Source organism: Indicator indicator, chromosome 4, assembly GCF_027791375.1.
Source record: "Indicator indicator isolate 239-I01 chromosome 4, UM_Iind_1.1, whole genome shotgun sequence".
Lineage (NCBI taxonomy): Eukaryota > Metazoa > Chordata > Aves > Piciformes > Indicatoridae > Indicator > Indicator indicator.
In genome coordinates, this window is record NC_072013.1 from 9,079,075 (window position 1) to 9,106,802 (window position 27,728).

General features: G+C 43.4%; 2 protein-coding genes across 2 annotated transcripts; both read right to left on the reverse strand.

Moving 5' to 3' along the window:
• Positions 1 to 13,578: 13,578 nt before the first annotated feature.
• Positions 13,579 to 16,774, reverse strand: LOC128981607 (acyl-coenzyme A thioesterase 1-like). The gene is made up of 3 exons (XM_054400510.1): positions 16,321 to 16,774; positions 14,804 to 15,006; positions 13,579 to 14,181 (listed from the first exon to the last, which is right to left on the reverse strand). The coding sequence occupies exons 1-3, from the start codon at positions 16,772 to 16,774 to the stop codon at positions 13,579 to 13,581; spliced, it is 1,260 nt and encodes a 419-aa protein (XP_054256485.1).
• Positions 16,775 to 18,503: 1,729 nt separating this feature from the next.
• Positions 18,504 to 27,492, reverse strand: JMJD7 (jumonji domain containing 7). Its single transcript, XM_054400511.1, has 8 exons — positions 27,426 to 27,492; positions 26,578 to 26,731; positions 25,399 to 25,652; positions 24,124 to 24,180; positions 23,608 to 23,703; positions 21,805 to 21,881; positions 20,563 to 20,722; positions 18,504 to 18,592 (listed from the first exon to the last, which is right to left on the reverse strand). Exons 1-8 carry the CDS (start codon positions 27,490 to 27,492, stop codon positions 18,504 to 18,506), a joined length of 954 nt encoding a protein of 317 aa, XP_054256486.1.
• Between the last annotated feature and the right edge of the window lie 236 nt (positions 27,493 to 27,728).

Sequence of the window (27,728 nt, forward strand, 5' to 3'; positions counted from 1 at the left end):
AAAGCACCGTGTTATTTTCATGTCTGAGTAGTGAGTGGAAAATCTGAGTGAAATCAACAAAAAAAATGAAATAAGCAGAATTTGTTCCTTGGTTTCTACATTGACCACAAAGTGAGAGGTCTTGAGGAAATGTCTATAACCTGTCACAAGAGCCTCAGTGACATAAAGCAGTTGTTACCTCTTTGTGTTGTCAGCATCTCAAGACAGTAAGCACACTAGCAGTAACTGATTGCAAAACCACTTAGTTGTGAAAGTGCACAAAACACAGACTTCCATGGCTTGTTTCTAAGGAGGCATTGTGTCCTGTGGCATCTCAAAACCATTGCTTATTCCCCTAATCCCGGAGCTGGCAGGGCTTACCCTGCGCTCGCCTCTGGCACTGCACAGTGAAACCAGCCAGCTGCTGGGGAGCTGAGCCACCTTGCTTTCACTAGCATATGGATATCTTCTGGCAGAGGGAGATTTCTGCTGGAGACCCTACATTCTGGAAAAAAAAAAAAAATATATATATATATATATATACAAGTCATTACAAAACAGATTATTTTAATCTTCTGTCTTTCCTTTTCCTTCCACTCTCCATTCTTCCCGTCCTTTCCAACACCGTCTTCTACCCACCCACACTCGCATACTTCAAGAATTGTGTGGCAGGTTTAGGCTGATGCCTACAAAATTTTCCACAGATCTCAATCAGAAAGTGGTGGAATGCAAATAAACTACCACTGGATGCAAAAGAAAAGTGATGATAAGGTCTAAATAATCCCACTAGTCTGATAACTAACATAAAGTTAGTTGTATAAACTAAATTTCTCTTTTCAGCTTCTTCGCTCTAGCAGATACTAACTGGTGGCTTTTGCTTGGCTGTTGCTGACCTTGGCTGCATTCTTGTTGTAGCTAAGTACCAACAAGCTACTCTCTGCTCTTCTCTCTCTCTTTTCCCTTGTACAGGGTAAGGGGGAAAGGTAGCAGAGAGGGAGAAGCTGTTGGTAACCCCCTGGTTTTGTCCAGGGGGGTTCTTGTGCTGTTTATAAATTGTAAATACATGTAAATATTGTATATTTTTACATATTCATTGCATTTCCTATTTCTAGATTGTAGTTTTGCTCGTAAATATAGCTTCATTTTCTTTCCAACTGAGCTGGTCTGGCAATTTTATTTTGATACCCCTTGAATGTAGTCTTTGTCTTGCTTTTCTTTAGAATGGTGCAATTCACACCTCTGTTAGGGATGATTTTTGGTTCTACCTAGCTGGGTTATGATCTTGATTTTGAGTATTGCACATACTGAAATTCCTCTGCCTGTACTAAACTGGAGAGAAATATTTCTGCATGTTTTCTCATCCTAAAGTGGCAACTAATTAAACAACCACTTGTGAGACAGTAGCAGGCAACAGGGCTTGTAATGGACCACTTTCAAACGGCCACTGTTGGAGCTGCACAGTATTTTCTTCCACAGAGCTGAAGAATGATGATAAAGTGTTGATGATAGGAAGTATTGGAAATCATTTGCAAGAGCATAGGACTTAATAAATCAGTGACTACACTCAAGGTGCTGAGCTTTCACTGATAACAAGAGCTATGAACAAACCTCTGAAGCAACTGAGATTGGGAAGGATAAGAAATCTTACAGGATCTGTGACTGACAATGGCAATCATAATCAAATATTTTATCATCACTTTTCATCAAAATTCCTCTTACGGTGAGTATTGATCTAAAAGGCAAAAACCCTCTTCCTGATGAAATCTAGGCATGTTTGAAATAACTCCTTTCCCTTTTCTGTGGGGATGCTCCTGACAGACTCCTGAGAAATCAAATGGACAGATTCTTCTGCAGGATACTCTTTTGCCCTTTCTCCTTCTGCTTTTTCATAAGGCAATGGGAGTCATTTCTAGAGAGACTTGGACTATAATACCTCATCTGATGAGCAGGGCAGAAATAAACCAGCACACAAAATGAAAGAGTTTTCTCAAGCATCACCTTTTTGCACTGTTCCAGTACAAGATGACTAAAACTGCACTATGGCAGGGTTTCATGCAGCTGTTAGACATCTCTCATCACTTTAAAACAAGGCTTGTAGCAATATGCACACAACACCACTGACAGCTTTGAGTGAAAGATGTGTTGTGGGTGGCATATACAGGTTCACTCCCTTCCACTTGCCAGCTACTTCTCCTGGGTTTATCTTTAGCAGAACAACAAACAGAACAACATAAAAGTAAGGACTGCTGTCACCACAGAAGCTACACTTCTTTTCATCAGGCAAAAAACCTCTTCTACCACTTAGATGTACTTTGACTTATAGATACAGTACTCAAAATATTCACTCATTAAAACCATCCTAAGATAAGTTTAAGATCCCCAAGTGCTCTATAGAATTATTTCCTGCTAGATCCATGGGTAGCATCTTTTCAAAACTCTACCAGTTCCTCTCAGACTGGAATGTGTTTCTCCACCCCAAAAAATAATCTCAGTTACAGTATGTACTTTCTTCTTCAAAGAGAGGAAACCTTCCTGAACACCTGCCTCAACAGAACTGACTGGAACTGTGTCATTTACTGCCTGGTTAAATTTTTCCCTCAGTTTCTGTGAAAGGAATGTACACATTCCAGAAGACAGGTGGAGATATTGCATCCCCTCCTGAAGTATTCATACATTTGTTATCAGGAATTCGTAAGTTCTTGTACCTATTCTTCTGGCTATGGATGCAATGCATGAGTGGTGTACACTCAAAGGTGTGTTTAACACCTCATGAGCCAGCCTTTCTATGTCAGGGAAGTGCACTTCATGCTGAGGAACATGCCATTTCTTAGACTCTCAAAAAATTGGGAAGGGCCATCTCATCCAAACATCTGATCAAAGGAGGACCAACTTCCAGTGTTAGATCATGTTGCTGTTTTTTGTTTTGTTTTTCAGTTAAAAACCTTCACAGAGAGTGACTCCACAATCTCTTTGGGCATCTCATCTAGTGTTTAACCACTCTTGTTGTGAAGAATCTTTTTCTCTGCTGTTTCTCAGTCTTCCCATGTTGCAAACTGTGACCACATGTTCTTGCAGTCCACGGTCCCTGCTAGCAGAAGAGAGCACACCCTGTATCAGCTTTTTTATTGCAACACATTCTTTCCTTCAATAGTGTCTCAGTTGCTGTCAGTGGCTTAGCTGAACCCTGTCTCAAGGTCTGGCTGGTTTGCCTACATGCAAGATAACCCACAAACTGAAGGAGGTACCTTCCTAACTACCTTCCTTACCAGAACAGATGTGTTTACCAGCCACTATTTCTCTAGCATGCAAATTCTTGTACAAAAGATGATCAGGTATTCAAGCAGGAATCTCTATTTCTTATTTAAAGCCCTGAACACTGTCACAGTAATCAGTCACTTCAGATAGCCTGTTTCATGTTTTTGGTTTTAAGTATGGGCACACAAGCAATATCCTAACCTTGATCCTGAACTTAGAGGGAAGGGTAGCATGTGATTGTGTTCTTTAGTTATCATCCATCCTATAGAAAAGAGTCAGGAAGGTTCTGAAGGTTGTCAGCCTAATGAAAGGCTTCAGATGGTTTTCATAGAATCACAGAATCACAGAAATATTCAGGTTGGAAAAGACCCTCAGGATCACTAAGTCCAACCCATAACCCTACTCTACAAGGTTCACCCCTAAACCATAGCCCCAAGCACCACATCCAAATGACCCTTACACACATCCAGGGTTGCTGACTCAACCACCTCCCTGGGCAGCACATTCCAATGCCTAACCACTCTTTCCATGAAAAAAATTTTCCTAATGTCCAGTGTTAGCATTTACCTACTTCATACTACAAATAGGAATATGAATAATCAGCATAAAACTGCATCCAGATGTACTTCAATAGATAGAACACAATTTTTTTTCCCCAGTTGCTTCTGCATTATACAGTAAGAAAGGAGACTACGGAGTTACTCAGAACAACAGCCCAGCTGAGAGAATCCTCCCATATGAACTGCCACTCACAATCTTCTCTTGCAAGATGAACAAATCACCCCTATCAGCAAATAAGGACCTTCCAAACATACCCTTTCTCTGGAAAATTACATTGTCATGCTCCACTTCCCAACAGACAGCACATGCTCCCTGGGAACATCCCCAAAGCTAAAGCAGTGTGGGTCTGTCTTCAGTCCAGCGGCAGTGGGCCAGAGCCACAGCCTGGGGAATTAAGAGGCTTACTGAGTGCTGGTGCCCACTTCTAACAATCTGGTCTCTGTCAAGTGAGAGACACAAAAAAAGAATTATTTTCCTTCCTTTAGGGATTGATGCTCTGTCATAAAAAAGAGGAAATGCCTGAAGTGCTGCAAGACTGTGCAAAAGGTAGAATAAAAACAGACATTCTGCTTTCAGGTGAGGGTACAGATGACCATAGTAAAAAAAAAAAAAAAAGATTCCCAGGAGGCACAGAAGTTGTCTCTGCACATAGGTGATCTAAATTGAGCCCAGGAGAACTCAGTTTTATGGGAAGTGGCAAACACACTGTCAAGAAGGCAGTAAGTGCTGGGCTGTTCCAGCAATTGGAAGTGGTATTTCTATCAAAAATTACACACCCCTAACTTCTTTCCCTTCCATGACAGTAGTGATGCTGTCAGGTATCAAAGTAATCTTCCTGCATCAACAAGACAAGTATCTCTGACCCAGAATGCTCCAAAGATGGGAGGAAATGCTAGAAAAAAATAATTAATTTTGAGTTAATGCTTGATGTTTGAGAGCATCAAACTGACACTATCCAGGGACAGACGCCTGCAGATGGCACAGGCTTATCACAGTACCGTGGTTGGAAGGGGCCTCAAGAGATCATCGAGTCTAACACCCCTGCCAAAGCAGGATCACAGGAATGCATCCAGGTGGGTTTTGAAAGTCTCCAGAGAAGGAGACTTCACAATCTCTCCAGGCAGCCTGTTCCAGTGCTCTGTCACCCTCACTGTAAAGAAGTTTCTCCTCATGTTGAGGTGAAACTTTCTGTGTTCAAGCTTGAACTTGTTTTTTCTTGTCTTATTAGTGCACGCCACTGAAAAGAGCCTGGCCCTCTCCACTTGACACCCACTCTTCAGATATTTACACACATTGATGAGATCCCCTCTCAGTTTTCTCAAGACTAAAGAGCCCCAGGGATCTCAGTCTCTCTTCGTAGGGGAGATGCTCAAGTCCCCTCATCATCCTCCTGGCTATCTGTTGGATTCTCTCCAGCAGTTCTCTGTCCTTCTTGAACTGGAGAGCCCAAAACTGGACACAGTATTCCAGGTGTGGTCTTACCAGGGCAGAGTAGAGAGGTAGAAGAACTTCCCTAGACCTACTGGACACACTTTTCTCGATGCACCCCAGGATCCCATTGGCTCTCTTGGCCACAAGGGCACATTGTTGTTCCATGGAGAACTTGCTGTCCACCAACACTTCAAGGTCTTTCTCCGTGGAGCTGTTTTCCAGCAGAGCAGCCCCTAACCTGTACTGGTGTGTGTTGTTATTCCCTCCCAAATGCAGGGTCCTGCACTTATCCTTAATGAACTTCATGAGGTTTGCCTGCACCCAGCTCTCCAGCCTTATTGATTCAAAACTGTCTTACTGCATTTACAGCACATTAAAATTATAGAACTGCATTTGAACCTTTCTGTCTGACTGAAGGCAGTGATATGCACATGCTCTGTTCCTGTGCAGGACAACTCCCTCAGACTGTCTATACAGCTTGTCTTTTGTATTCATATTTCACTGTTGTCTCACCACCAGCAAATACTTTCTCAGGACCAGATCCATTGCAGAGGAGGGCAGCACACAATAAGCCAACAAGGATTCACTCTACTGTACACAGAAACTGGTTAAAATTCAGGATCAGTTGGACAAATTATTACAAACATAACTAAAAACTGTTATGTTATCCTGGTATGGCATAAAGCCACACTGACCCTGAAAGTCAGGGTACCACTCACCACTGCTTCTCCTGATAACCCTGTGCAGGTTCCTGCTACTTCCTTCTCTGATCCAGCCGAACATTTTATCTTCTTTTGTGGGCTTTTTCTTCCACAGGATTACATCTCAGATCAGGAAGCAGGAAAAAGGCATGACCACCCCTTTGGGCAGCAAGGTGTTCTTAGAACAGTTAAACTTCAGCCTGGAGAAGAGACAGCTAAAAGAGGATCTTTTCAATGATTATCAATATCTAAAGGGTGGGGGGCATGGCTATGGAGTGAGGCTGTTTTCAGTGATGCCCAGTGACAGGACAAAGGGCAATGGGCACAAACCAGAACTGTGAGGGTGGCAGAGCTGGAGCAGGCTGCCCAGAGAGGTTGTGGAGTCTCCTTCTGTGGAAAGATCAAAAGCCCACCTGGATGCAATTTTGTACAACCTGCTCTGGGTCACTTGGCTTTTAGCAGGGGGGGTGGACTAGATGATCTCCAGATCTCCAACCTCTATCATTCTGGGATCAAATCACACCTTCAACTGAAGCGACTTTAATGCAGACATAACTTTACAGTCTAAAAGCAAGATGTCCAGAGACTTATGTCACTGAAAAGATACAAGTCTGAATTACTAGAATGCAACTGATTTAAATATTTCTCTCTAAGTTGTATCTAGAGTCAGGGCCCTGGCAGTTTAAGGTATAATGTAAATTTTATATGGACAATTTCTTAAGAGTTTCAAAAACAATGAGGTTTAGCATCTCTCAATTTTGTCCTGGACCATGACAACTGGCAGTGGTATTTTGCAGTAAACACTACAAGGAGCATAAGTTCATCAGAATCATTAATTTTCCTTCTAGCCAAACTTCAAACAAAGTATCACTTTCTTGGCACTTAATACTATAGTTGGCTCAGATTCCATTTCTAAAAGACATGTATGGAGCACTGAAAAGTGATTTATTTTTTTCCTGAAATGTTAGAATTACATATGTCTTAGCACAAATATTAATATAGGAAAAAATGTTACTGTTTTTATGTTGTCATTAAACTTTGGTCTTATCCCACAGCTTGATAACAAATGATCTGGTAATGTATGAGAGACCTGAGTGAGTTTTGAATAAAAAAGACAAACGTACAGAAAGAAAGAGAGAAAGAGAGAGAAAGACAGAAAGAAAGAGAGAAAGAGAGAAAGAAGAAAAGAAATTAAAATAAATGAAGAGAAGAGAGAAAAAAGGAAAGGAAAAAGAAAAGGGGAAAAGGGAAAAGGAAAAAGGGAAAAGGAAAAAGGGAAAAGGAAAAAGGGAAAAGGGAAAAAGGAAAAAAGGAAAAAGGAAAAGGAAAAAGGAAAAAGGAAAAAGGAAAAAGGAAAAAGGAAAAGAAAAAGGAAAAAGGAAAAAGGAAAAAGGAAAAAGGAAAAAGGAAAAAGGAAAAAGGAAAAAGAAAAAGGAAAAAGGAAAAAGGAAAAAGGAAAAAGGAAAAGGAAAAAGAAAAGAAAAGGAAAAAGGAAAAGGAAAAGAAAGGAAAAGGAAAAGGAAAAGGAAAAGGAAAAGGAAAAGGAAAAGGAAAAGGAAAAGGAAAAGGAAAAGGAAAAGGAAAAGGAAAAGGAAAAGGAAAAGAAAAAGAAAAAGGAAAAAGGAAAAAGGAAAAAGGAAAAAGAAAAAGGAAAAAGGAAAAAAAGGAAAAGGAAAAAGGAAAAAAAGGAAAAGGAAAAGGAAAAGGAAAAAGGAAAAAAAGGAAAAGGAAAAAGGAAAAAGGAAAAAGGAAAAAGGAAAAAGGAAAAAGGAAAAAGGAAAAAGGAAAAGGAAGAAGAGAAAGAGAAAGAAAGGCCCTGAACACCTTCAGACTTCCAAATAACCACAGGAAACAGAAGATGGAGAAAGGTCACTTCTAAATTACACTGCACAGTGTATGTTCTCATCTTTCCCTTCATTCCTTCTGTCCTGTGGCCATGAAGTGAAGTTGCTCACAGAAGCCACCCAGAGATACTGAGTGAGAAGCTTCGAGTGATACAGAAGCACATTTGCACTGAAGTCTCCTTGTTCAGCATGGTAAAAATTCCACTGAAGCCTCAAATATCCACTGCTTCTGCAGAGGCACAGTGCTCAAGGCATAACTACTTTCTCAAAGATGTTTCACCACTTTTGTACCTGTGGTTCATTCTTCTCTAATAAAGGCATTTTGGCTACTTTCATTCTGCAGTTTCTTCCAAGTTACACTGTAAATGCATCAAAATGTTTCAGGATCAGCTTTAGCTTGTGTTCAATGAAATACCTGATTGGACCTAGTCTTCAGGAAAGAACATCCAGAACTACTTTTTACAGCTTAACAACACACATGGCAAAGAATGGGGAAAGAACCCCATAATCTTTTTCAAGAAGTCTTGAGAAGTACAGAGAATATTGCTCCATGCAGTGCCCAACTGTTTCCAAACTGTCAGGAGTGCCCAGAGGTTTTTTGTGAAGGGCCACTGAGTAGACAAGACAACAGCATGGAGCCATATGAGGAAAATAATCTGCACTGTGATACAGAAAGCCCACAAAGAAAGTAATAAGACCTCTCCCAAGTCCCCACAAAGAAAATAGTAAGACCTCTCCCAAGTTCTCACAGTGTTCAAACAGCCTGTGACCTGCTTCAGGGACACTTGATTTTATATGCCTCATACATCTTAGATTGCATTCATCCAGATTATCTGAGAATCATGGGGCCTGGGCAGTAAGGCTAGAACAGAATTTAGAGATGTTCCAGTCAAGGATATTTTTTTCACACCAGTTCTTTTGGGGGTAGTCTCCTTTCTCTGTAAAGAGAGCACAAGTTGTACTAGAGCAAAGAGGGGGAGTTTTAAGTATGCACTGGCAGATCTGCAATCTCTGTTGTTGCCTGACTCCAAACGAGCTCAGGAAACGCCCCAGAGGAGCACTGCAAGATGTACTGTTCCCTTAGGATGCATTTGCTCATAGCAGCTTAGCTGAAGGGAGACTGCCTCTCAGTTTCTTGAGAGACCTGTCACAAGCATTTTTCATCCCTGTAAGAGAAACGTAGAGCAAAGTGCTAAGCACAGGCATGACTGATGTAAGCATCAAGCCGAGATCCTTCAGCTCAAAGTAGTCCTTTGATGCTCCGCTTTATCTGAAACACTTTTCAATTACAAGTGGATTACCAGAAGAGCTTTTCCCATCCAATTTTTGTTAGTTTTATCAGTTGTGCTTGGCATAGGCTGTCTTTTGCAGCTGAAGATCAATTATCTTTAATTAAATAACTTCCACGATGCTCTTTGAAGAATGCTGTCTGTGATCTGTAAGCCTTGAGAAATGATATAAAGCACCCTGACCCTACAGGCTGCAATTACAAGAATTTTTGCCACTAACTTGTGATAAAAAAAAAAAAAAAAAAAGTGATCTGAGCCCTATTAGTCTAAGCCACCTCTTCAGCAGCAGAAATGCTAAGCAGTCCAAGTCTCCAGCAAAACACTGAAGAACAGGCATAAGCATTTTGCCAAAGTTAGGCCATTTGCAATTATCTGATATTAGTCTCCCTTCAGTTTCCAAGTTTCTGTTTCCTGGAGATAAGTTTCAAAACTGAGTTTAATTTAAGAAGGACAGATGATGTAAGAAGAATTCTCAGTGCCACCTGGCTGGTGTGTTTTGCTGTTTGTATGTGGCACAGCTAAGCCAGCTTTTTAAGACTTTCTCGACAGCTGCCATCCAAGTGATAAATAAAGGGCTTTTAACTGGGGAGGAGGGGTGAGGGGAGCAAGGTTTTCATGCCGGAGCAACACCACAAAGAGATCCTATTTCCTATGTCATTGATGGAGTTCCTATTCATGCTCCCTTCATCCTTTAGCTTCAACACTGTTTTCCTTGAACCTGAGTGCTGACTGTGACAATCTAACAGACTGTATGAAAGCTTCACTGACCACATTCTTCATTTACCAAGGGAAAAGCCTTTTTCCTTTTCATAGTAGTTTCCTATAGATAATGTATTTTCTCATAAACTCACAATTTTGTAGTCCAAAGCATAGATCTGTAAACTGCTTACTGAAGGTTGAGGAAGTTTGTTTTCCCCTCAGAAGGGACTGAAATAGATGTGAGTTATCCCACGGGCTGGAGGTTAATACATTGTACTGCAGAAGTCTCCCTGTGTTCAGTAAAAACTAAAAGACAAACTGGCTGGTGCCCTAGAGAAATTTACAACCCAGCACACTGAGTTTGAAGAAAACTTGGATTGACAACCCAGGGCTTTCTGACTGCTTTAAGACAACAGAAAAATGAGGGGAAAGAAAATGCACCTTTTCCAGACTGAACGGCTTCAATGTGTTTGACTTCTCTTGTTACTACATGTTGCTCTTCTGCAAGGTCCTACACTTTCACTAAACATCTAGGATAACCACAGTCTGGGCAGGATGTAGACACTCAGGTGACAAACAGAAATTAAGAAGAGGTAACAGCAGAAAACTGGGATGGCCAGTGTGAGTGAGCAGGAGTGAGATCTCCCTCATCTACCATTTGAAGGCACAGCTGGAGCAGGAAAACTGGAAGAATCTAAAGGACATGCACTTGCCTGGGATATATTGCTTGAGAGCCCGCAGCCCTTTGGGGCCCAACACGTTCATTTTGAGTAGTCATTGCTTCCTGGAGCAACAAAACCAAGGGGGCATGGTTTGGCCTTCAGCTTCAGGATCCAGGCTGCTGCAGGGCTCATATCTCAGCAGGAATTGGAAACTGCTCTCCTAAAGCAAGATTTTGCTGCCTAAGTGAAAGACAGAGACCTCCAGCTCCTGCTTGCCTCTGTAGGAGAATGGGAGCTCCAGGAAGCAAAGTCTTCCCAGTTGATGTCATTTGATATCTAGAAAATGCCAGCAAGCTGCTGTTTGCCACTATCTCACAAAAGTAAGAGGTAGATCACAGGCATCCTTGGCAGGTTTGGACCTCAGCAAAGGGTGAGAAAATGCATTCTCCCAGAAGGAAAGGTCAGCCCTCTCTGAAGAGTAACATTTCCTAGCTGCTGCTGAGCCCACAGGCAAGACCACAGAGAGAGCCCAGAGACACAGAGACAGCCACAGAGACAAGGCAGAGGGCTCCTTGGCAGCAGCAGTGCCTTTATTCTTCCTCCCCAAAGGAGTATAACCTGACTTTCAGCATTTAAAGGCAGGTACTTAGCACAGCTCGATCACTCTCATCTTGAGCACTGTGCAGACCCCTACCACAAACTCCACCACTCCTCTTACCTGCAGCAGGTGAGGACTTCTTGCTGCATGATGTGGGGGTAAATTTAGCAAGAGATAAGCCCCCTTGAGTTCTAACCAAGCCCTCAGAGATTAGAGGGGCTGGGGGCATCTGGATCTCTCTCTTAACAGGGATGCCAGTTAGGGTGGGTTTTTATAGGTGTAACACCACACACAAACAGCCCTGGAGTTGAGACTTGCAACATATACGCAGGTGCTTTACGACTGCCAGTGACAGGGACTCACCTTCAGAAATTGCTCTGCAGCTGTGAGAAAATCAATTGTCACTACCCACGTCAGTACCCAGGATGCAGCTTACCCAAAAGGGTACCCCTTCTGGGGAGGGTGAGGAAGACAAACCCACCCAAGTGCCCCCAGGGGTTTCTTTGTCAAATTCTCATCCACACATCGGGTTCCAAAGGGCTAATATTGATACCTCAGGTTTCAGCTGTGTAGAGTGTGGGGTGGGACTGCAGCCATATCACCAAATGGGCTCTTTGGTTGCACAAACATTTCTTCACAGCTTTTCAAGCTTGATGTCTTCTGCTGGGAAAAAAATCATCTTCTGCCAATATAGCTAACTGTGATAAGTGAGACAAAGGCATTCCAGAGCCATACTTGGCCTCAGCCAACATCCCTGTTTTGATCTCATCACCAAACAAAGACAGCTGGGCCTTCACCCAGCAGTAGTGTCTGGTTCAGACCTAGATGCTTATCATCAAGTTATGCTTTCCTATTTTCAGTATTTGTACTTCCGAAACTTCTGTATAGAAGACCTTCAGCCAGGTGAAGAAACAGCTGTGACTACAACAGGACTGCTGCCTGAGTACTTACAGACATAAAGACTGCTGAAGGCTTCATTCAGACAATTTATGGTCTCTGGGGTCTGTACTGGGACCAGTGCTGATTAATATCTTCATCAGTGATGCAGACAGTGGGATCAAGTGTACCTTCAGTGAGTTTGCAGATGACACCAAGCTGAATGGTGCAGCTGATATGCCAGAGGGATGGGATGACATCCACAGGAACCTGGGCAAGCTGGAGAAGTAAGCCTGGGTGAACCTGATGAGGTTCAACAAGGTCAAACGCACTGTCCTGCACCTGGGTTGGAACAATCATTGTTATCGATACAGGCTGGGAGATGAGGTGATAGAAAGCAGCCCTGCAGAAAAGCACTTGGGAATACTGGTGGATGAGAAGCTGGACATGAGCCAACAATGTGCACTTGCAGCCCAGAAGGGGAATTGCAGGGCTTCATCAAAAGAAACGTGGCCAGCAGGTTGAGAGGTTGAGCCACTCTGCTCTGCTCTGATGAAGCACTGTGTCCAGCTCTGGAGTCCTCAACACAAAGACATGGACCAGATGGAGAGGGGCCAGAGGAGGGCCACAAAAACTTTCAGAGGGCTGGAACACCTCTCCTTTGAAGTCAGCTGAGAGAGTTGGGGTTGTTCAGCCTGAAGAAGGCTCCAGGGAGACCTTACAGCAGCCTTCAAGTGCCTGAAGAGGACCTGCATAAAAGCGTAGGTGGGGATGGGGGGGCTGTCTACAAGGGTATGTAGAGACAGGAGAAAGGGCGGTGGAGGGCCCATTCCTGGAGATACTCAAGGTCAGGCTTTATGGAGCTCTGAGCAACCAGATCTAGTTAAAGATGTCCCTGCTCAGGGCAGGGGTGTTGGACTAGATACCTTTACATGTCTCTTTCAACCCAATGCGTTTTAATATTGTACTTTATGTTAATTCCAAGCAAAGCGTGTATAGACACATAACACACATGGTATTTATTGAGCAGCACAGTGGGAACTTTGCCCCAGTATGGAACTTCTCTGGAGGCAGCAGGAGATACAACCAGTGTAACCTGGGTATGGTTCACTACTTCTGGTTTCTGAAGTACCATGAAAAAAACATCACCACCGCATTTCAAAATAAGCCAGAAAAGTTCCTGTTCATTTAGATCAGATCAGACCTGCCACAACACTTTTACTAAGAAATGTGAGAAAATGATCCCAAGAGGAAAGAAAAGCGCACTGCTCTGCTATCCCAAAAAACTGTTGGTTAGATCTAGGTTAGTTCAAGGTGCAAGACTAACCAATTCAGTGGAAAATTTCTCCTATGAAAGTATTCCCTGCTACCAGAGGAGATGGTTTGAGAGTGAAGGGCACTGCAGATGGCTCAGTACAAATGTACTCTTGCATGATAGGTTGCCAGGTTTTCTCAGATGCCTACGGCACACAGGCTGGTCAGATGGTGCCAATCTACAATGCAGCTGGGGACAGAAAACAACAAAAATTCAACTAGAAGTTGGAAAACTATTTGGGGAATGAAAATAAAAAACTATGCAACACTGGTGTTTAGAGGAAAGCAGGCCAGGAAATTTTCAGTGAGCTTCCAAGATTCAGTGAGAGCTGAAATACCAACCCTGGCCAGCATCTTTGACAGCTTCCATTAGAGTTTGCTCCTTGGGATATCTGAGTCCATCAAGTGCTGCCAGAAAAAGGCCTGGATCCTGCGCCAAGCATCTTCCTGGGCTTTGGCATGCTCCCTCCATTGCCCTCCCCAATGCACAAGCATCCCAAGTACTTTGTGGATTGAAACCTGGCACAGAGGCAAGTATGGTGGCTCCAACAGGTGCCCAGCTCCAGAATAGGAGCAAAACTCTGTGTCCCGCCCATGCTGCTGAAGGCGTTGAACAGCGTCCTGGCAATAGAGGTCACTTTTCCAGTTCCTGTCATCCAGTCCAGACAGGAAGAGGAACTTGGCCAAGGACCTCTCCAAGGGAATGCGACAATCCCAGGTTGCTGGGTCCCTGTGATCAACTAGGATATCTGAGAAATCTACTACACCAGACTCATCACTGGTCTTTATCTTCTGCAAATCATATGGGTGGGCAGGAATAGTGAAGCCATCCCCCCGCAAGGGAATGAAAGAATTAAAACTACTTCCAGATATGCTGACAGCTGCCTTGATTCCAGGTAGAAATGTGGCCATGGAAAGGGCAAGATCAGCTCCTTTAGACAAGCCCAAAACACCAATCCCAGTGTCTTTCACCTGAAACACAGTTATGAAAATAAGCATTACCAACTACTCCTCATTTCCTGGCCTGACGTAACTTCTCCAGTTCTGCTTCCTCACTCCTCATCCAAGACTACCCGTACTTTACTCCTTCCCTCTCCCTGTTCAGGTTATATCACTCCCATATCTATCCCTTTGCTAAGCCTTCACAAGGCTATGAACTCTAGAGCTCCTCAACATTTCTCCTCTTGCAACACTTTTTCTTCCTGGTGACACCTATAGACAAAGCCTCTTTGCTCACTCTACATCCTGGTGAGACATTTGCTCTCACTATTGTATCTCCAAGCCCCCTTGATCTTCTCTTGTTATGGTCCCCTTTGGAAAACCACTTTTGCATGGTTTACTTGCATTGATTGTTTTTCATGCCGTTGTTTGTTTTATAGTCTCCTACAGTCTATTTGTTATCTTCTGGTTTATCTTGAAGTGCAGAAGATTCATTACATCTGAGGCTGGGTAAGCACAGTAGCTGTTTAAACCAGCTTATGCTGACCCCCTCTAACATCTCAGAAACTTAGCTGCATTCCGTGACATATAGCATTCCAGTCAGAAAACTGGAACGTAGCTTCCAACAGGAAGAGCATCATAATTTTTCTCTTACCTGCTGCTGTTTCTGCAGAAAGTTCACAGCTTCCTCAAAATAGCTGAGTTCAAGAACCTCTGGCATAGGAGGGAGATCTTCAAAGGCCATGTAAGCAAGAGCCAGAGTCACAAAACCTCTGCTAGCCAGGAGACTTGCTCTGTATTCAACAAGACCTCCTCCAGATCCATACAAATCAATAAGTCCAGGGAATGGACCAGGTCCTGCAATGAAAGACGTGCCTGTGTATGTATATAATCAAAGAGAAAAGTTTCCACAGTTGTCGTTTCAGTAGTGTTCCCTCAGCACACATCAGGACAGTAGTTATCAGAAAGAAATTTTCCTCTGAAGGAGAGGTTGTCATTCTCAGGCACACATACAATAACTGTAAGGACACTGATCTGTATGTTTCTTTTTTCTCTTAGGAACTCATTATAGGAACTTAGGCATCCTTCTCCTGCCATGAATTTCAGCTGACACTGGCCTAGATGTTCCCAGGCACTGGGGGTCAATGAACAAACAGTGTTGCTGCATAGCTGCACAGCTGCACATATTTAGCAACTATGCTAACAGGTTTTCCATGGAGGGAATACCTTGGGTTATGACATACACCACAAAGGTCAGCACCAACCTGCACCAGTTCAGGCTTCAGTATGATCTGGGTAACTAGCCCCGGCCTTCTCAGCTCTTCTGCACCCACAGGACCTTTTCTTTGCTGCTGCTGCTCTGCCCATTCTTATGGCCAGACTTCCCTTACAAGATGTGGTGTCACTGCAGCTGCAAGGGACTTTTCATTCATTACAGAGCAAGATATTTGAAGTACTACTCAAGGAACGTAAGCAGTTCAGTGGTCAGAGCAGCTTTACACTGGATCCAGTCCCAGCACTCCCTCTGTGCAGAGCTGTGGAATATGATGGCTGTTTAGTTAAAGACCTTGCTTTTTTCATTCGTCTCCCATCTTCCTAAGCATTCCATGCAGTGACGCTGCTCAGTGGAGTAGAGACTTCATTCTTTGGCTTTTCCTTAGCCAAAGAGAGAGACATACAAGTCTAGAGCCTTCAGGAAAATCAACGGCAGCTGGTGGAGCAGCCTAGGCTGGCTACAGACTGAGTACAGTGCTCCCACCCATCACACCTCATCATTCCTCACTCCATAGCCAGAGCTGCCACACCTCTCAGCTCTGCAGAAGACCAGGGGACCTAAACAGAAGAGCTAAGAAACAAGCATACTTTTCCCCAGAGTTCTCACCACAGGAGAGATCCTGATCACCCTCTATTAAAAATCAAACAAACAAACAAAAGAGACTTTTAGTTACCTCTCTGCCATCCCTGCACCCTTGTGCCTCAGCATTTGACCTATCTGTGCAACACTTGCTCCTCCCTGTTCTACTGTGATGATCCCAGCAGCTGGACCACGCACAGCCTGAGCGAACCATTAGCTGAGGCTTTGCTCTGGGCTGTCGAGTGCATCCAGGGGCCACGGGGCACAATACCTGGTGTAAGCCACACCTTGAAAACCAGAACTGAATTAAAACTCACCAGGAGGGAGGAAGAGGGTTGCTTTCAGACGACCTTCTCTGACTGAAATCCTCTTCACCCCCTCTCCTAAAAACCATCGTTCATTGGTACATTTTGCCAGCAAGTGGCTCATGTCCCCGTGACCATCATAAACTTCTATGTCCACATGGAAAGGGGTCAGGACGTTCCTCTTTGCCAGTCGCTTATAGGGCGTTTTAGACTGCAAAGACCACAGCAGCCCCGTCGGCTCCACTCCCAAATAGCTGCCCCCGAGCGCTGGGGAGCGGCTGAGGTCGAGCTCGCCGCGGCTCCCAGCTCTGTAGAGCGCATGGGCTTGGAAAAGCTCCCCGCTCTCGTCCACCAGGCTGGCTCGGAGGGTCACCGCCTGCTGCGGGCGGAGACCGGCAACGAGGATCTGCACAGGGTCATCGAAGAGGCACCTGCGGGCGGGCAGCACCGACACCCGCGCCGCCATCCCAGCTCTGCTGCTGCCACAGGAGCTGCCCCTTCCTGTGCGACCACACACGGGCTGCCTGAAACTGCGTGACACAGCTTGCCACAAGCCTTTCCAGACTTAAACCTCTGCCCAGTCCAGCAGCAACCACCGTGACGGCTTCCTTCAGTCGACAAACACGGGCTGCTGGGAGGTGTAGTTCAGAGCACTCTCCCCTCCAGATGCTCCAGCTCAGAGGTGACACAGTGACACCACCCACCTGCGAGAGCCCAAGCTGTCCTCTTCGTTTCCGGTCTTAATTTTGGCTACAGAAAGAGACTAATTAAGAAGTCAGCAGTGGGGAAGTCTGGATTCGATTGCAGAACTGGCTTGGGCACCTTTGCTAAAGCACAGTGAGCACAAACGAGCTGGAAAGCCTGAAGTAACGTGACATCTTAATCCAACTGTAAACCAAAGCCTGCCCTTAATTCCTCTGGAGGTTTCAGCAATTTCTGAATGAGTGCCAAAAGGTAAAATGATGCCTTATGCTTTGACTGTGTTTCTTTAAAACAAAACAAAACAAAACAAAACAAACAAAACAAAACCCCCACCAAAACAAATATAAATCCCCAAACAAATAAAAAAGAAACAAAGTAAAAGAAAGATTACATTTTTGTTCACAGTAATCAATCCTGTCAAAAGAGTATCTGCATTTTCCTAATTAATACATGAAAAATAAATTTTCCCCATATCACTTATGTTTCTAAGGAACTGTTTGAAGATTTGAGGATAAATACCAACTTTTGGGTTTCATAAAGAATAATACCACATCTTTGCAGTGTTGGTGTATTTAACCACCTTCCAGTCCTGCCCTGTAGTCTCATCCCATTGTGTGGAAATACAAACGGGAATTCAGGCTGCAGAAACAGGCACCTGGCTTACACAGCTCACCTGAGCACGTGTTAGGCAGCAAAGGAACGAAACAATCAGCGAGCTGCAGAATCACACATCATGCCACAAGACCACAGGTGACGTACAGATTGACTGTAGATCTGGCAAAGCAACTCTACAGTCACCACTCAGGACATAAAAAAGTGTGGCTACATTTAAATTACAACAGTGAAAAGAAACAAGCAAAAAAAAAAAAAAAAAAAAGCAATAAAACCATGTAGCTTAATGTGTGTACAGCCAGCATTGACTTTTGCATGTCCCCCTAGATAGAGAAAGAAATTAGTAGAGAAGTAAGCTTTTAAACCGACCTTTTATTGAAGAAGTTCCAATTTCTTACCATCAAAAAACCACAAATACTGAATTTAGTGAATTAGAACCAGGCAGGACTTTTGCCTCAAGCAGAATGCATGTGTCGGACTGATGCAGCCTGATGCACAGGTGGGTGGAGGAGCAGATTTCTCCTTGTCTGCTTGGGCTGTTATGAAAACAGTCTGTAGATCTGAACAAACAGTTGTGACTTCTGTTCTGGGTTTCCAAAACTTGGATTGCCTCCCTTCCAATTCTGTTTTGTTCACCATCACTGAGGCAACACACAAAGACCTAAAACTACTGTTATCAAAGTTACAGACAAAATAGAGCTGGTCAGTTGATCTGGACTCTGAAATCAAGCAAAATATCCATGATCTGTTTGACAGACATTGTTGAGGATAATTTAACATTCAGTTCTTTTCACTGGAATCATGTTTGTTCTCCAGTCACAGATGCTGATGGTTGTATCCCATCAGAGAGAGAGATCACAAGCTTGAGTCCCCCACCTCTGCTACAACACTCCCACAGCTTTTGTGAGACAATCTAGTAGCTGATAATAGCTGTACTTGAGGTCATATTCCATGTCATACCAATAATTCACTGAGGAGACAAGGAAAAAGAGAAACACTTCTAAGGCTAGAATGTAATGACTTACAAACACATTCATAGACTCTTTTACAGAGTTCAACTAGTACAGGCTTCTTCTCCTTAGTGACTGAACTTTGAAACAAGCAAAAAAATAATGTAAGTAAACACTAGAGTTCTTGCATAGTGCTGCCAATGCAACTCTGTTTTAACCCAAACCAGCTCTTTCTCAGGCTCTACACTGGAGATTCCTTGAAGCAGAAGATGGCAAAATGTTTAGACAGTGCTTTATTTCTGTTTCTTAATTTGGCATATGTATCCTAGAAAAAACAAGCCAAGCAGTACAATATTGTGCCAATGGTTTGTGGAGGAGGATATACTCTAGCTTCAGACATGCACTCAGAGCCAGAGAATATTGATCTTTCAAGTGTATACAGAATGTAGTGCAGTTAACAGACTAGAGACTATATAAGCTCATCAACTGTTTAATATTTCTGATAGAAAAAGAGAGTGGCCTGGGCTTTGCAGTTGGGAAACAACCATACCCTTTCCAAAAACAAATCTTTAAGGACTGACGCAGGAGTACTGGGAAAAGAGAATGCTTTACTGCTAGCTTATCATTTTTATCACAGTACAGCAAACACTGGAAAAAAAAAGTGGGGGGGAGAGGCTTGCAATATTTGCAGTGTAACACAAATGTTAATGTTATGTTGTCTGAAATACTGTATTTACTCATCCTGTGCAGACAGGACTATTCAAGGTAAAGGAGAACAAAAACTCTTCATTCTCAAACACTGCAAACTTTGCACAATAGAACAATAATACTTCCCACCATCCCCATCCCTTCACCTGCACCAAATGAGCAGTGCTTGAAATTCTGGAACTCTTTTGGGGAATTAAAAAAAAAAATAATAGAGAAAGTGATGATGATAAATCTTACAAAGAGGTAAGAGGTGACCAGACTTTTGACAAGTGCAGAAGAACAGTAACACAAGCACAGGCTTATTAACAGGGTGAGAGACTGCAATGGAGCAGATTCCAGCTCACATGACAAAACAGTTGTGTCTACATCCACATCTAAAAGTCATACAGCTTTTAGTTTCCTTTTCTTCTCCCAGATCCTTTTTTTGCTGATGTGATAATGGCACATAAAACAGGCAGTTTCTTTGTGCAAGGTATGTAGATGACCAGCTTGTGGTTAGCACGCTCAGCAGACTGATTGCTTAGCTCCATGTCAGAAACAGAAACTGGATGAGGATTACTGAAATAGCTATCCTTCTCCAGACCTGACAACTGGGAGAGACTTTTTCTTCTGCTACATCCCCAGCACTTGCCAACAATTATATGAATTATAAGCAAAACAGACTGCAAGGAGGTAGCTCCATGGCATCTCCCAAGATTGTTATTTCCTCCTGAGAAGAGGCAGATGGTCTGAAAAGGACCTTTGGTCTCAGCTGTGCTTTGCTATGGGATATCTAGCTACACACTCACCACAGCTCCAAAACATATTATCAGTGGGCTGGAACATAGCCTCTGTGAGGACAGGCTGAGAGAGTTGGGGTTGTTCGCTTAGAGAAGAGAAGGCTTTGGGGAGACTTTATAGCAGATTTCCAGTACCTTGCAGGATTATAGCAGATTTCCAGTACCTTGCAGGGGCTTGCAGGAAAGATGGGGAGGGACTTTATCAGAAAGTGCAATGGTAAGATGATTTTAAATTGAAAGATTAGATATTAGGAAGATGTGGGATTAGATACTAGAAAGAAATTCTCCACTGTGAGGGTGCTGAGACACTGCAAGAGAAAAGTTAGGGATGCCCCCTCCCTGGAAGCGTTCAAGGCCAGATTGGATGGGACTTTGAACAACCCAGTCCAGCAGAAAGTATCCCTGCCTAGGGCAGGGCAGTTGGAACCAGATGACCTTTAAGGTCCCTTCCTACCCAAACCATTCTATGATTCTATTGCATCTGGAAACACTGTGTATTTTACCTGCTATACAGCCATGTGACTGCTGGACATGATGGAACCAGAGAGAAGGCAGGTATAACATCTCACCAGCTTTCACTGTACACTGCAAAGGCTTTGCTTGAGCATACTCTGGATACAATTCCAGATTCGGGTTCAAGGGGTCCAGGGGGATCCAGGGCACCTAAAAGCAAAAGAGCATGTATATGTTACTGACTCTGGCAAAAAAATCCAGCAAGTTTCCAGAAAAACAACTGTTAACCAAACTTAATTGGCTACAAAGCATGTATTCTGCCCAGCAAACAAATGCACAGCTACACAGCCCTCCACAATAAACTGGGAATAAATTATGGATGCAAAAATTTGTCTCCGGTGAAGCATTGCTAACTAGGAAAAAGGTGCTAAATGTCAGCCACAGAATTTCAGTCTTGTGGCATACTTTCAAAACACCTTCAGCCCTTTAAGTCTCTTGTTCCTCCTACATTCAGTACTTGAGTATTTTATCTGCACCACTCTTTCCTTTCTTCTTCTAAAGCTCTCTGGTCTAATTTTATTCCCTGTAGCTAAAACCTCCCTTCCTGCTGGGAGATCCCTCCTGCCTACATTCACTTCTTCTATGCCCTACCTCAGGACTCCACTTTACTGTGCTACAGGAAGGTTCCCATGAGACTCCATGAACACTACTCTGGAAACAGAGCAAAAGCCCCAGCTCAGGTTCAGCTGTAGTCATTAGACATTGCAGAAGTAAAATGGGAGACAACAGATACAAAAGACTACTGAGTTTTTGTGAAGTACCTTCAGATCTCTATATTTTAATCAAATAAATATTACTACTACTATGAATACACCATTTATTCCTTCAGACAGGTATGTTTTATTGCTCTGGGTGATGCTGTTGTAGAGCAAAATTGAGGCTGGAGTAGAGAGCCAATAGAAAGGGAATGCAAAGGAGTCTATTTCAATCTTAATGACATCAATCCCTTTATTGCTGATTCATTGAAAAGTCCTTTACTGAATCTATTTAAGTTTGGTGCAAGGAAGACAGTTTATGGTATCAATAGTTTGAGGTGTGCAGTAACACTCTTTCCTAAAAGCTTTGTGAATAGTGAAATACCTAGGCATTCTCTTTCCAGGAATGAAGGATTTCTAAATATCAATCAATCAATGTACTTAGTTTGAGGGCTCAGCAATCCCCCAAACTATCTTTACTGTATTGATTGTGTTCTTTATATACTTCGTACCTTGTGTTCTTTATATACTCCTTACCTTATCTGCACTCTTCTCATCCACAATTTCAAATGTGCCATCTTCTGATACGTGGTAAGTTGCTGGCTGATAGAGCTCTGGAACCACAGAACAAATTAAATGACACAACTCAGAGAAGTACTTGGAGAAATTAATGGCAGGGCATGTCATATTTTCACCAAATACAAGAAAAATTAAGACAAAACTATTTTCAACTTACTGTCCTTCCCTTTGCCCTTTTCAATTTTTATCCAATTTCTTATTTACTTTTTTTTTAAAGTCAGTCTGAATACTGAACTGCCTTAGTGCTTGGAATTCCAAATTTCTTTCTTCGTAGGAATGGTTGTCCTCAAAACCCATTGTATTCCTGGTCCTATTTAGTTCCTATACTGTTTTGTTTCCCTTTCAGAAGTCATAAAGGCATCCCTGACTTACACATCATTCCATATTCTGGTGTTTCTCCTCAGGTCAGTCAAATAAGACAGCACTCAACAAGAGCTATTGGTGACTTGTGGCCAGCCTTTCACTTCTAATTTTATCTGGTAAGGCTCTTCAACTGCTTCATATATTACAGGTTGCTTTTCTTTCACTGCTTCAGCACATGTGGTTTTCTAAGACCACCCTTGAGTTTCTCTCTGTTAACCTGATGTTCAAAAAGATAAGAGCTGTCTTTACTACACACTATAAAAAGTAGATGTTATCTCCCTTCTTTGCTTTCATAATAATTCGTTTTACAAAGCATGATTCACACCATGTACATGTATTTCATACATTTGTGTACATATGACACCACCTCTCCTGTCAAGAAAGGCTGAGACAGATGGGCTTGATCATTCTGGAGAAGAGAAGGCTGCAGGGAAATCTTGTAGTAGCCTTTCAGTGTATAACATGGGCTTAAAAGAAAAGAGGGGAAGACCTTTTACCAAGGTGAGAAAAGGCTAGTTTTAGACTGGATGCAAGGAATACATTTTTTACAGTGAGGGTCATGAGACACTGGAACAGGTTGCCCAGAGAAACTGTGGATGTCTAATCACTGAAAGTGTTCAAAGTCAGGTTAGACAGAGCACTGAGCAATCTGATCAAGTGAATGGCAGGAGGTGTGGACTAGATGATTAATTTAAAGGTCCCTTCCAACCCAAACCATTATATGATTCTATGACTTCAAGGCTGTTAAGAAAATAAAACCAGTATAAATAAAACACTGTAGCAGGGCACATATCTAGGTAAATGTATATTTGTGTCCCATAGCACTCTGCATTCACTTAGTCTGAAGGTTTGAAAGACAAGGATTGGGAAAATAAAATCTTATTTTATGAGGCACAAAGTTAAGCTTTCCATCTTCTAGATGACACTGTAATATAACAAACTATTACTGTGCACAGAGAAAAGCAATATAAAGAAACAGAAAATGGGCAATTGGAAGTAAGCTGCCACAAGAATCTCTTTTTCTTGTTTGTTTCTCCAGCTTTCAGAGTTTCAGTCAATAACTTGAATATTTCATTAAATTACAAATTATTTTTCATCTCCCTAGGGAAAAGAATGAAAAGCAGAATGCAAACCTATCAAACATCAAAGAAGCCATGCTACAATACTTACAAAATACTTGAATAATTTAAATATTCTAAAGCTGAAGAGGCTGTCACAAGCATCAACGAATCTATTACTTCACAGGGCTGTGACATGTCAGAATAATGTTTGTATTACAAACTACCTGCAGCACAAAACAGAATATATTTCTGTTCATGCTGGAAAGTGTTAACACTGCCTAAGCATCAAAATGTTAGCTCTGCTTCCTCCAGACATACTACACAGTAAACTGTGTACCATATGGGATGAAGGGACGGTCACTCGGTGGATGTAGTAGAAAATGTTTCTCTCCAGATATCACACAGTACAAGTTCTCATAATGATCTTTATGTACTAGGATTGAGAAGAAAAAAAGAGAGAGAAAAATCAGTGTAAATTCCTTTTCTACACCAGAAACTATAGTAATCTTAAACAGTCATTTTGTCCTGTCATCATCAGGCTGCTTCCTCCCCTTGCAGCCAGTGAGAGCAGAAAGTAAGAATGTAATGTTGCAGCAAATGTATTCAACGAGCTAATTTTCACTGCCTAGCCTAACACAATGCCAGGTAGATTCACCCACAGACACAGGATCAAGAGGCTGAAGTGCAGAAGAAAGCAAGCAAAAAGGCATCTTAAAGTAGAACTGCCTTGTCAGAGAAAGCACACAGCTCTACTGAGCTCCTACTGAGCTCCTACTGAGCCACTAACTAAACAAGCCTGCTTAAACCTGTGCTGAAAGCACACAGAAGATTTACAGCTCTATACAATACATACAAGATGTCACGGCGGCCGACTCCCCAAGCCAGAAATTCACAGCATCAGGCTTCCTCCCTGCATGGTTAGAGAGCAGAGCAATGTTGACAACAAAAACTGCATTTCCTGTGTCATGTTTAAAAGCATTTCAAATAATTTTCAGCTAATTTCTTCCAAACTCTGTTCTTTAACTTCCTTTACAACTGTGACTGGTTTCATTGCAAATAGCATTCCGTGAGCAACAGCAACCTCCTTCTACACTGGAAGTCACTGTAGTGCTCATCAGACATCATGACATGGCTATCATTCATCCCCAAATCAATGGCTACAGTGCTTTGTTTCCACAGTCTGAATCCATAAAACTTAGCTCACAGAGAAACTGCAGCATGTCTGTGTACATGTCTGCCTTCTCCTATGCCTCTCCCATGAAGACAGGCTGGGAAAATTGGGGCTGTTCAGCCTGGAGAAGACTCTGGGGAGACCTTACTGTGGCCTCTCAGTACTTAAAGGGGGTCTATAAGAAAGATGGGGACAATCTATTTAGCTGAGCCTCTTGTGACAGGAGAAGGGATGATGGTTTTAAACTAAAAGGGTAGATTTAGACTACAGGTAAAGAAGAAATTGTTTAGACTGAGGATGGTGAAATACTGGCACAGGTTACCCAGAGGGGTGGTGAATGCCCCATTCCTGGAAACATTTGAGGTCAGGTTGGATGAGGCTCTGAACAACCTGATCTGGTTGAATTTGTCCCTGCTCATTGCAGGGAGATGGGACTAGATGACTGTTAAAGGTCCCTTCCCACTCAAACTATTCTATGATCACAGTAAATCATTTTCATTGACATTTTAAGGAAAGACACACTGTAAAATAGAAACCAACTGAAACAGAACAGTGATTAACTAGAAACAAACAGCTATAATTTCACCAAGAGTGGTGAGGGCTATGTGGTGTTTCACTCCTTTGTTATGTAATGTTTGGAAGCAACAGCATGAATCCACATTGAAACATGACTAAAACAAAGAAAAGCCACTATAAATAAGGGCTATGTGGCACTGTCACCACATTGCTTCAGTTGTGATGACCCAGTTGCACACCTGAGATACCAATGCTTAGAGTAATCCAAACCCAAAACTTGGATTACTCAATTCTGAAGTATTTTGCCACTTCTGCTTTCTACAGGGATGAAAATCAAACTGAGCTGTGACATCCAGAAAGAGAACATTCACCGAGTAGCTAGCACGATTGTTTTAAAGCTCCACACGAAACATTTACTGAATATAGGAGAAATAGGTTTACCAAGTGCCTCACTCATCCATGGTATGTCAGGCTGCACATCACAGACAAGTTCAGGGAACTCCTCGGTGAGGTTTGAGCACTGCTTCTGGACATAGAACACGTTGGGTGAGGTCACCTTCTTCTCCACAATGTCCAAAAAGTCCATGAAAGGCATTTGGCGCTCCTCTGGCATGACAAAACGGTCCTGAAACACCGCATCTGCATAACCATTTGGTGTTACTGCCACACTCACTACCTTGGGACCTACTACCTCCCTGCAAAATAAACCAAAGGTTTATAGCCAGACCTGCAACTGCCCCAGGTATGGACACTGGTTACTTTAGAAACACCATTTCATGGGCAGCAAACATAAGAAGCCTGGCTGTTCTTAGAAACACCAACAGATGGGTGTTTGTAGACTATATTTTCTACTCTCTGGTATGGGCTCACATTCTGCCTCAATTGATACCTGTGGTCAAGGCAACTGTAGTATTTTTTGTACCTCCAAATTCTCTCCAAACAGGTGACTTCACAAAGGGCCTCCCTTTCCCTCCATGCAGGTAGAGGGCCCTCTTTAGCCACTTTTTTTCATGAATTATGACAGAGCTTGATTATTCTGGAGACCACTCAACTTAGACAAATTTGGGTGGCTACACGCTCAAAAGCAAACAAGGAGGGAGAAGGGGTGGACAGAGACTGATGAATATACATATCATGAGGCTAACGGCTCTTAGTCCCACAAGAAATCTATCTTTAAGCCCACAGATTTAGGTCTAATCCACAGATAACCATAAATCCCCCTCTTAATTGCACTTTTCTTTAAAAATGCAGTCATTTTTAAAATGCTTGTTGTTTGAGATTCTTTAAAACAACAAGGTGTACTCAGCCACAAACAAGTCAGTCTCTTCTCACAGCACTACAGCTCCACTGGAAGGCTACAGGGTGGAGAACTGGCCAGAGCACAGCGATTGGACTGGCTTAGATAACCCGAGCTTGTCAGTTGTACACACCCCCCCTTTTGACCCCACCAGAAATGGACAGGACACTATGTCTGCAGGAGTTTTGGACATGCTGGCAGGACTCAACACCTTCATAACCAAATCACAGAGGAATCTGAGCTATGAATAACAGATTAACAAGGGCTTTTACTGAGATCAACCAACATTAACCAGCAGGTTCTGTTCCAAAGCTCACTCATACCTGAGGTATGCTGAGGTCCATTTCTTCAGAGCCGGCCAGTGGCTGATGGCATTCTGAATTATACAAGGTTTATTCGGACTCACCCATTCTCGATAAAACTCCAGTGGGGACGGAGGTCTATCAAGATAGGGTATGGACTCCAACCACCCCAGCTCTGTCCAGGCAAAAGACAAACAGCTCTTGAGAGAAACGTGTTCTGGTATAACCCAGGCTACAAAAACTCCACACCACAGGCACTCACTCAGCTGACAGCAAGCAGTGTCCCCCAGCTCCAGAAGTTGCTCTGTTTAAAGCTGGAGCCAGTTGGGAAAGGTGTCAGTGCCAGATGGGTAGCTGAGACCACCCCCTGCCACTACTCTCCTGCCACCAGCCACAGATGGCCATGCTGTGGGCCCACAGAAGAGTCAGCATGAAGGACACATGCATCAGATGCACCTCTGATGCACACACAACAGGAATAATCTTGGAAGCTGCAGTAGTGCTTTGCTATTTTATACATAGGAAAACAAGCCAGAGTTTCATTTCCTTCATGCAATGGCCATTCTGCTGCTTCTTCACCTTGGAAACATTTGGGTGAAAATACAGTCGGGTGCTCCAGCACACGGCACGCAAATGCCATTTGCCGGTTCTGCGGCGCAGCCAGGGTCAGAGCAGCTGGGAACCGAGTTTTCCTTCCCACATGGCAGCCCTGAAGCCCTCGGAGGGCGCCAGGCCCTGCCCGGGCCCTAGCGCCCGCTGCTCTCGCACGGCTGTTACAGGCGTGGCCAACCCCCGTTGCCTCCCACCCCCTTCCCGCCGGGCTGCGCCCCCCTCGCCCCGCTCGGCCGCGGCTCCGGCCCAGCGCTCACCGCGGGCCTCCCGCGGGAAGGCGGCCAGGCGCTCCCTGACGGCCCGCAGCGCCGCGCCCTCCGCCATGGCGGCGATGCCGCTGCCCGGCCACTGCCGGGAACGAGGAGCGAGCCCCAGCCCAGCCCCGGAGGAGGAGCTGCTGGCCGCCTCCTCCCTCCCACCTTCTCGCCCTCCCTCCAGGACCAGGACATCCCAAGCGCTCGTTGTCAGTGAGACCCGCAGCTCAGTAACAAATGATCACATTTTTATTGAAACAGTTTAAGACACGGAGTACAAATGAATACAGAGTTAAAAACAGCTCC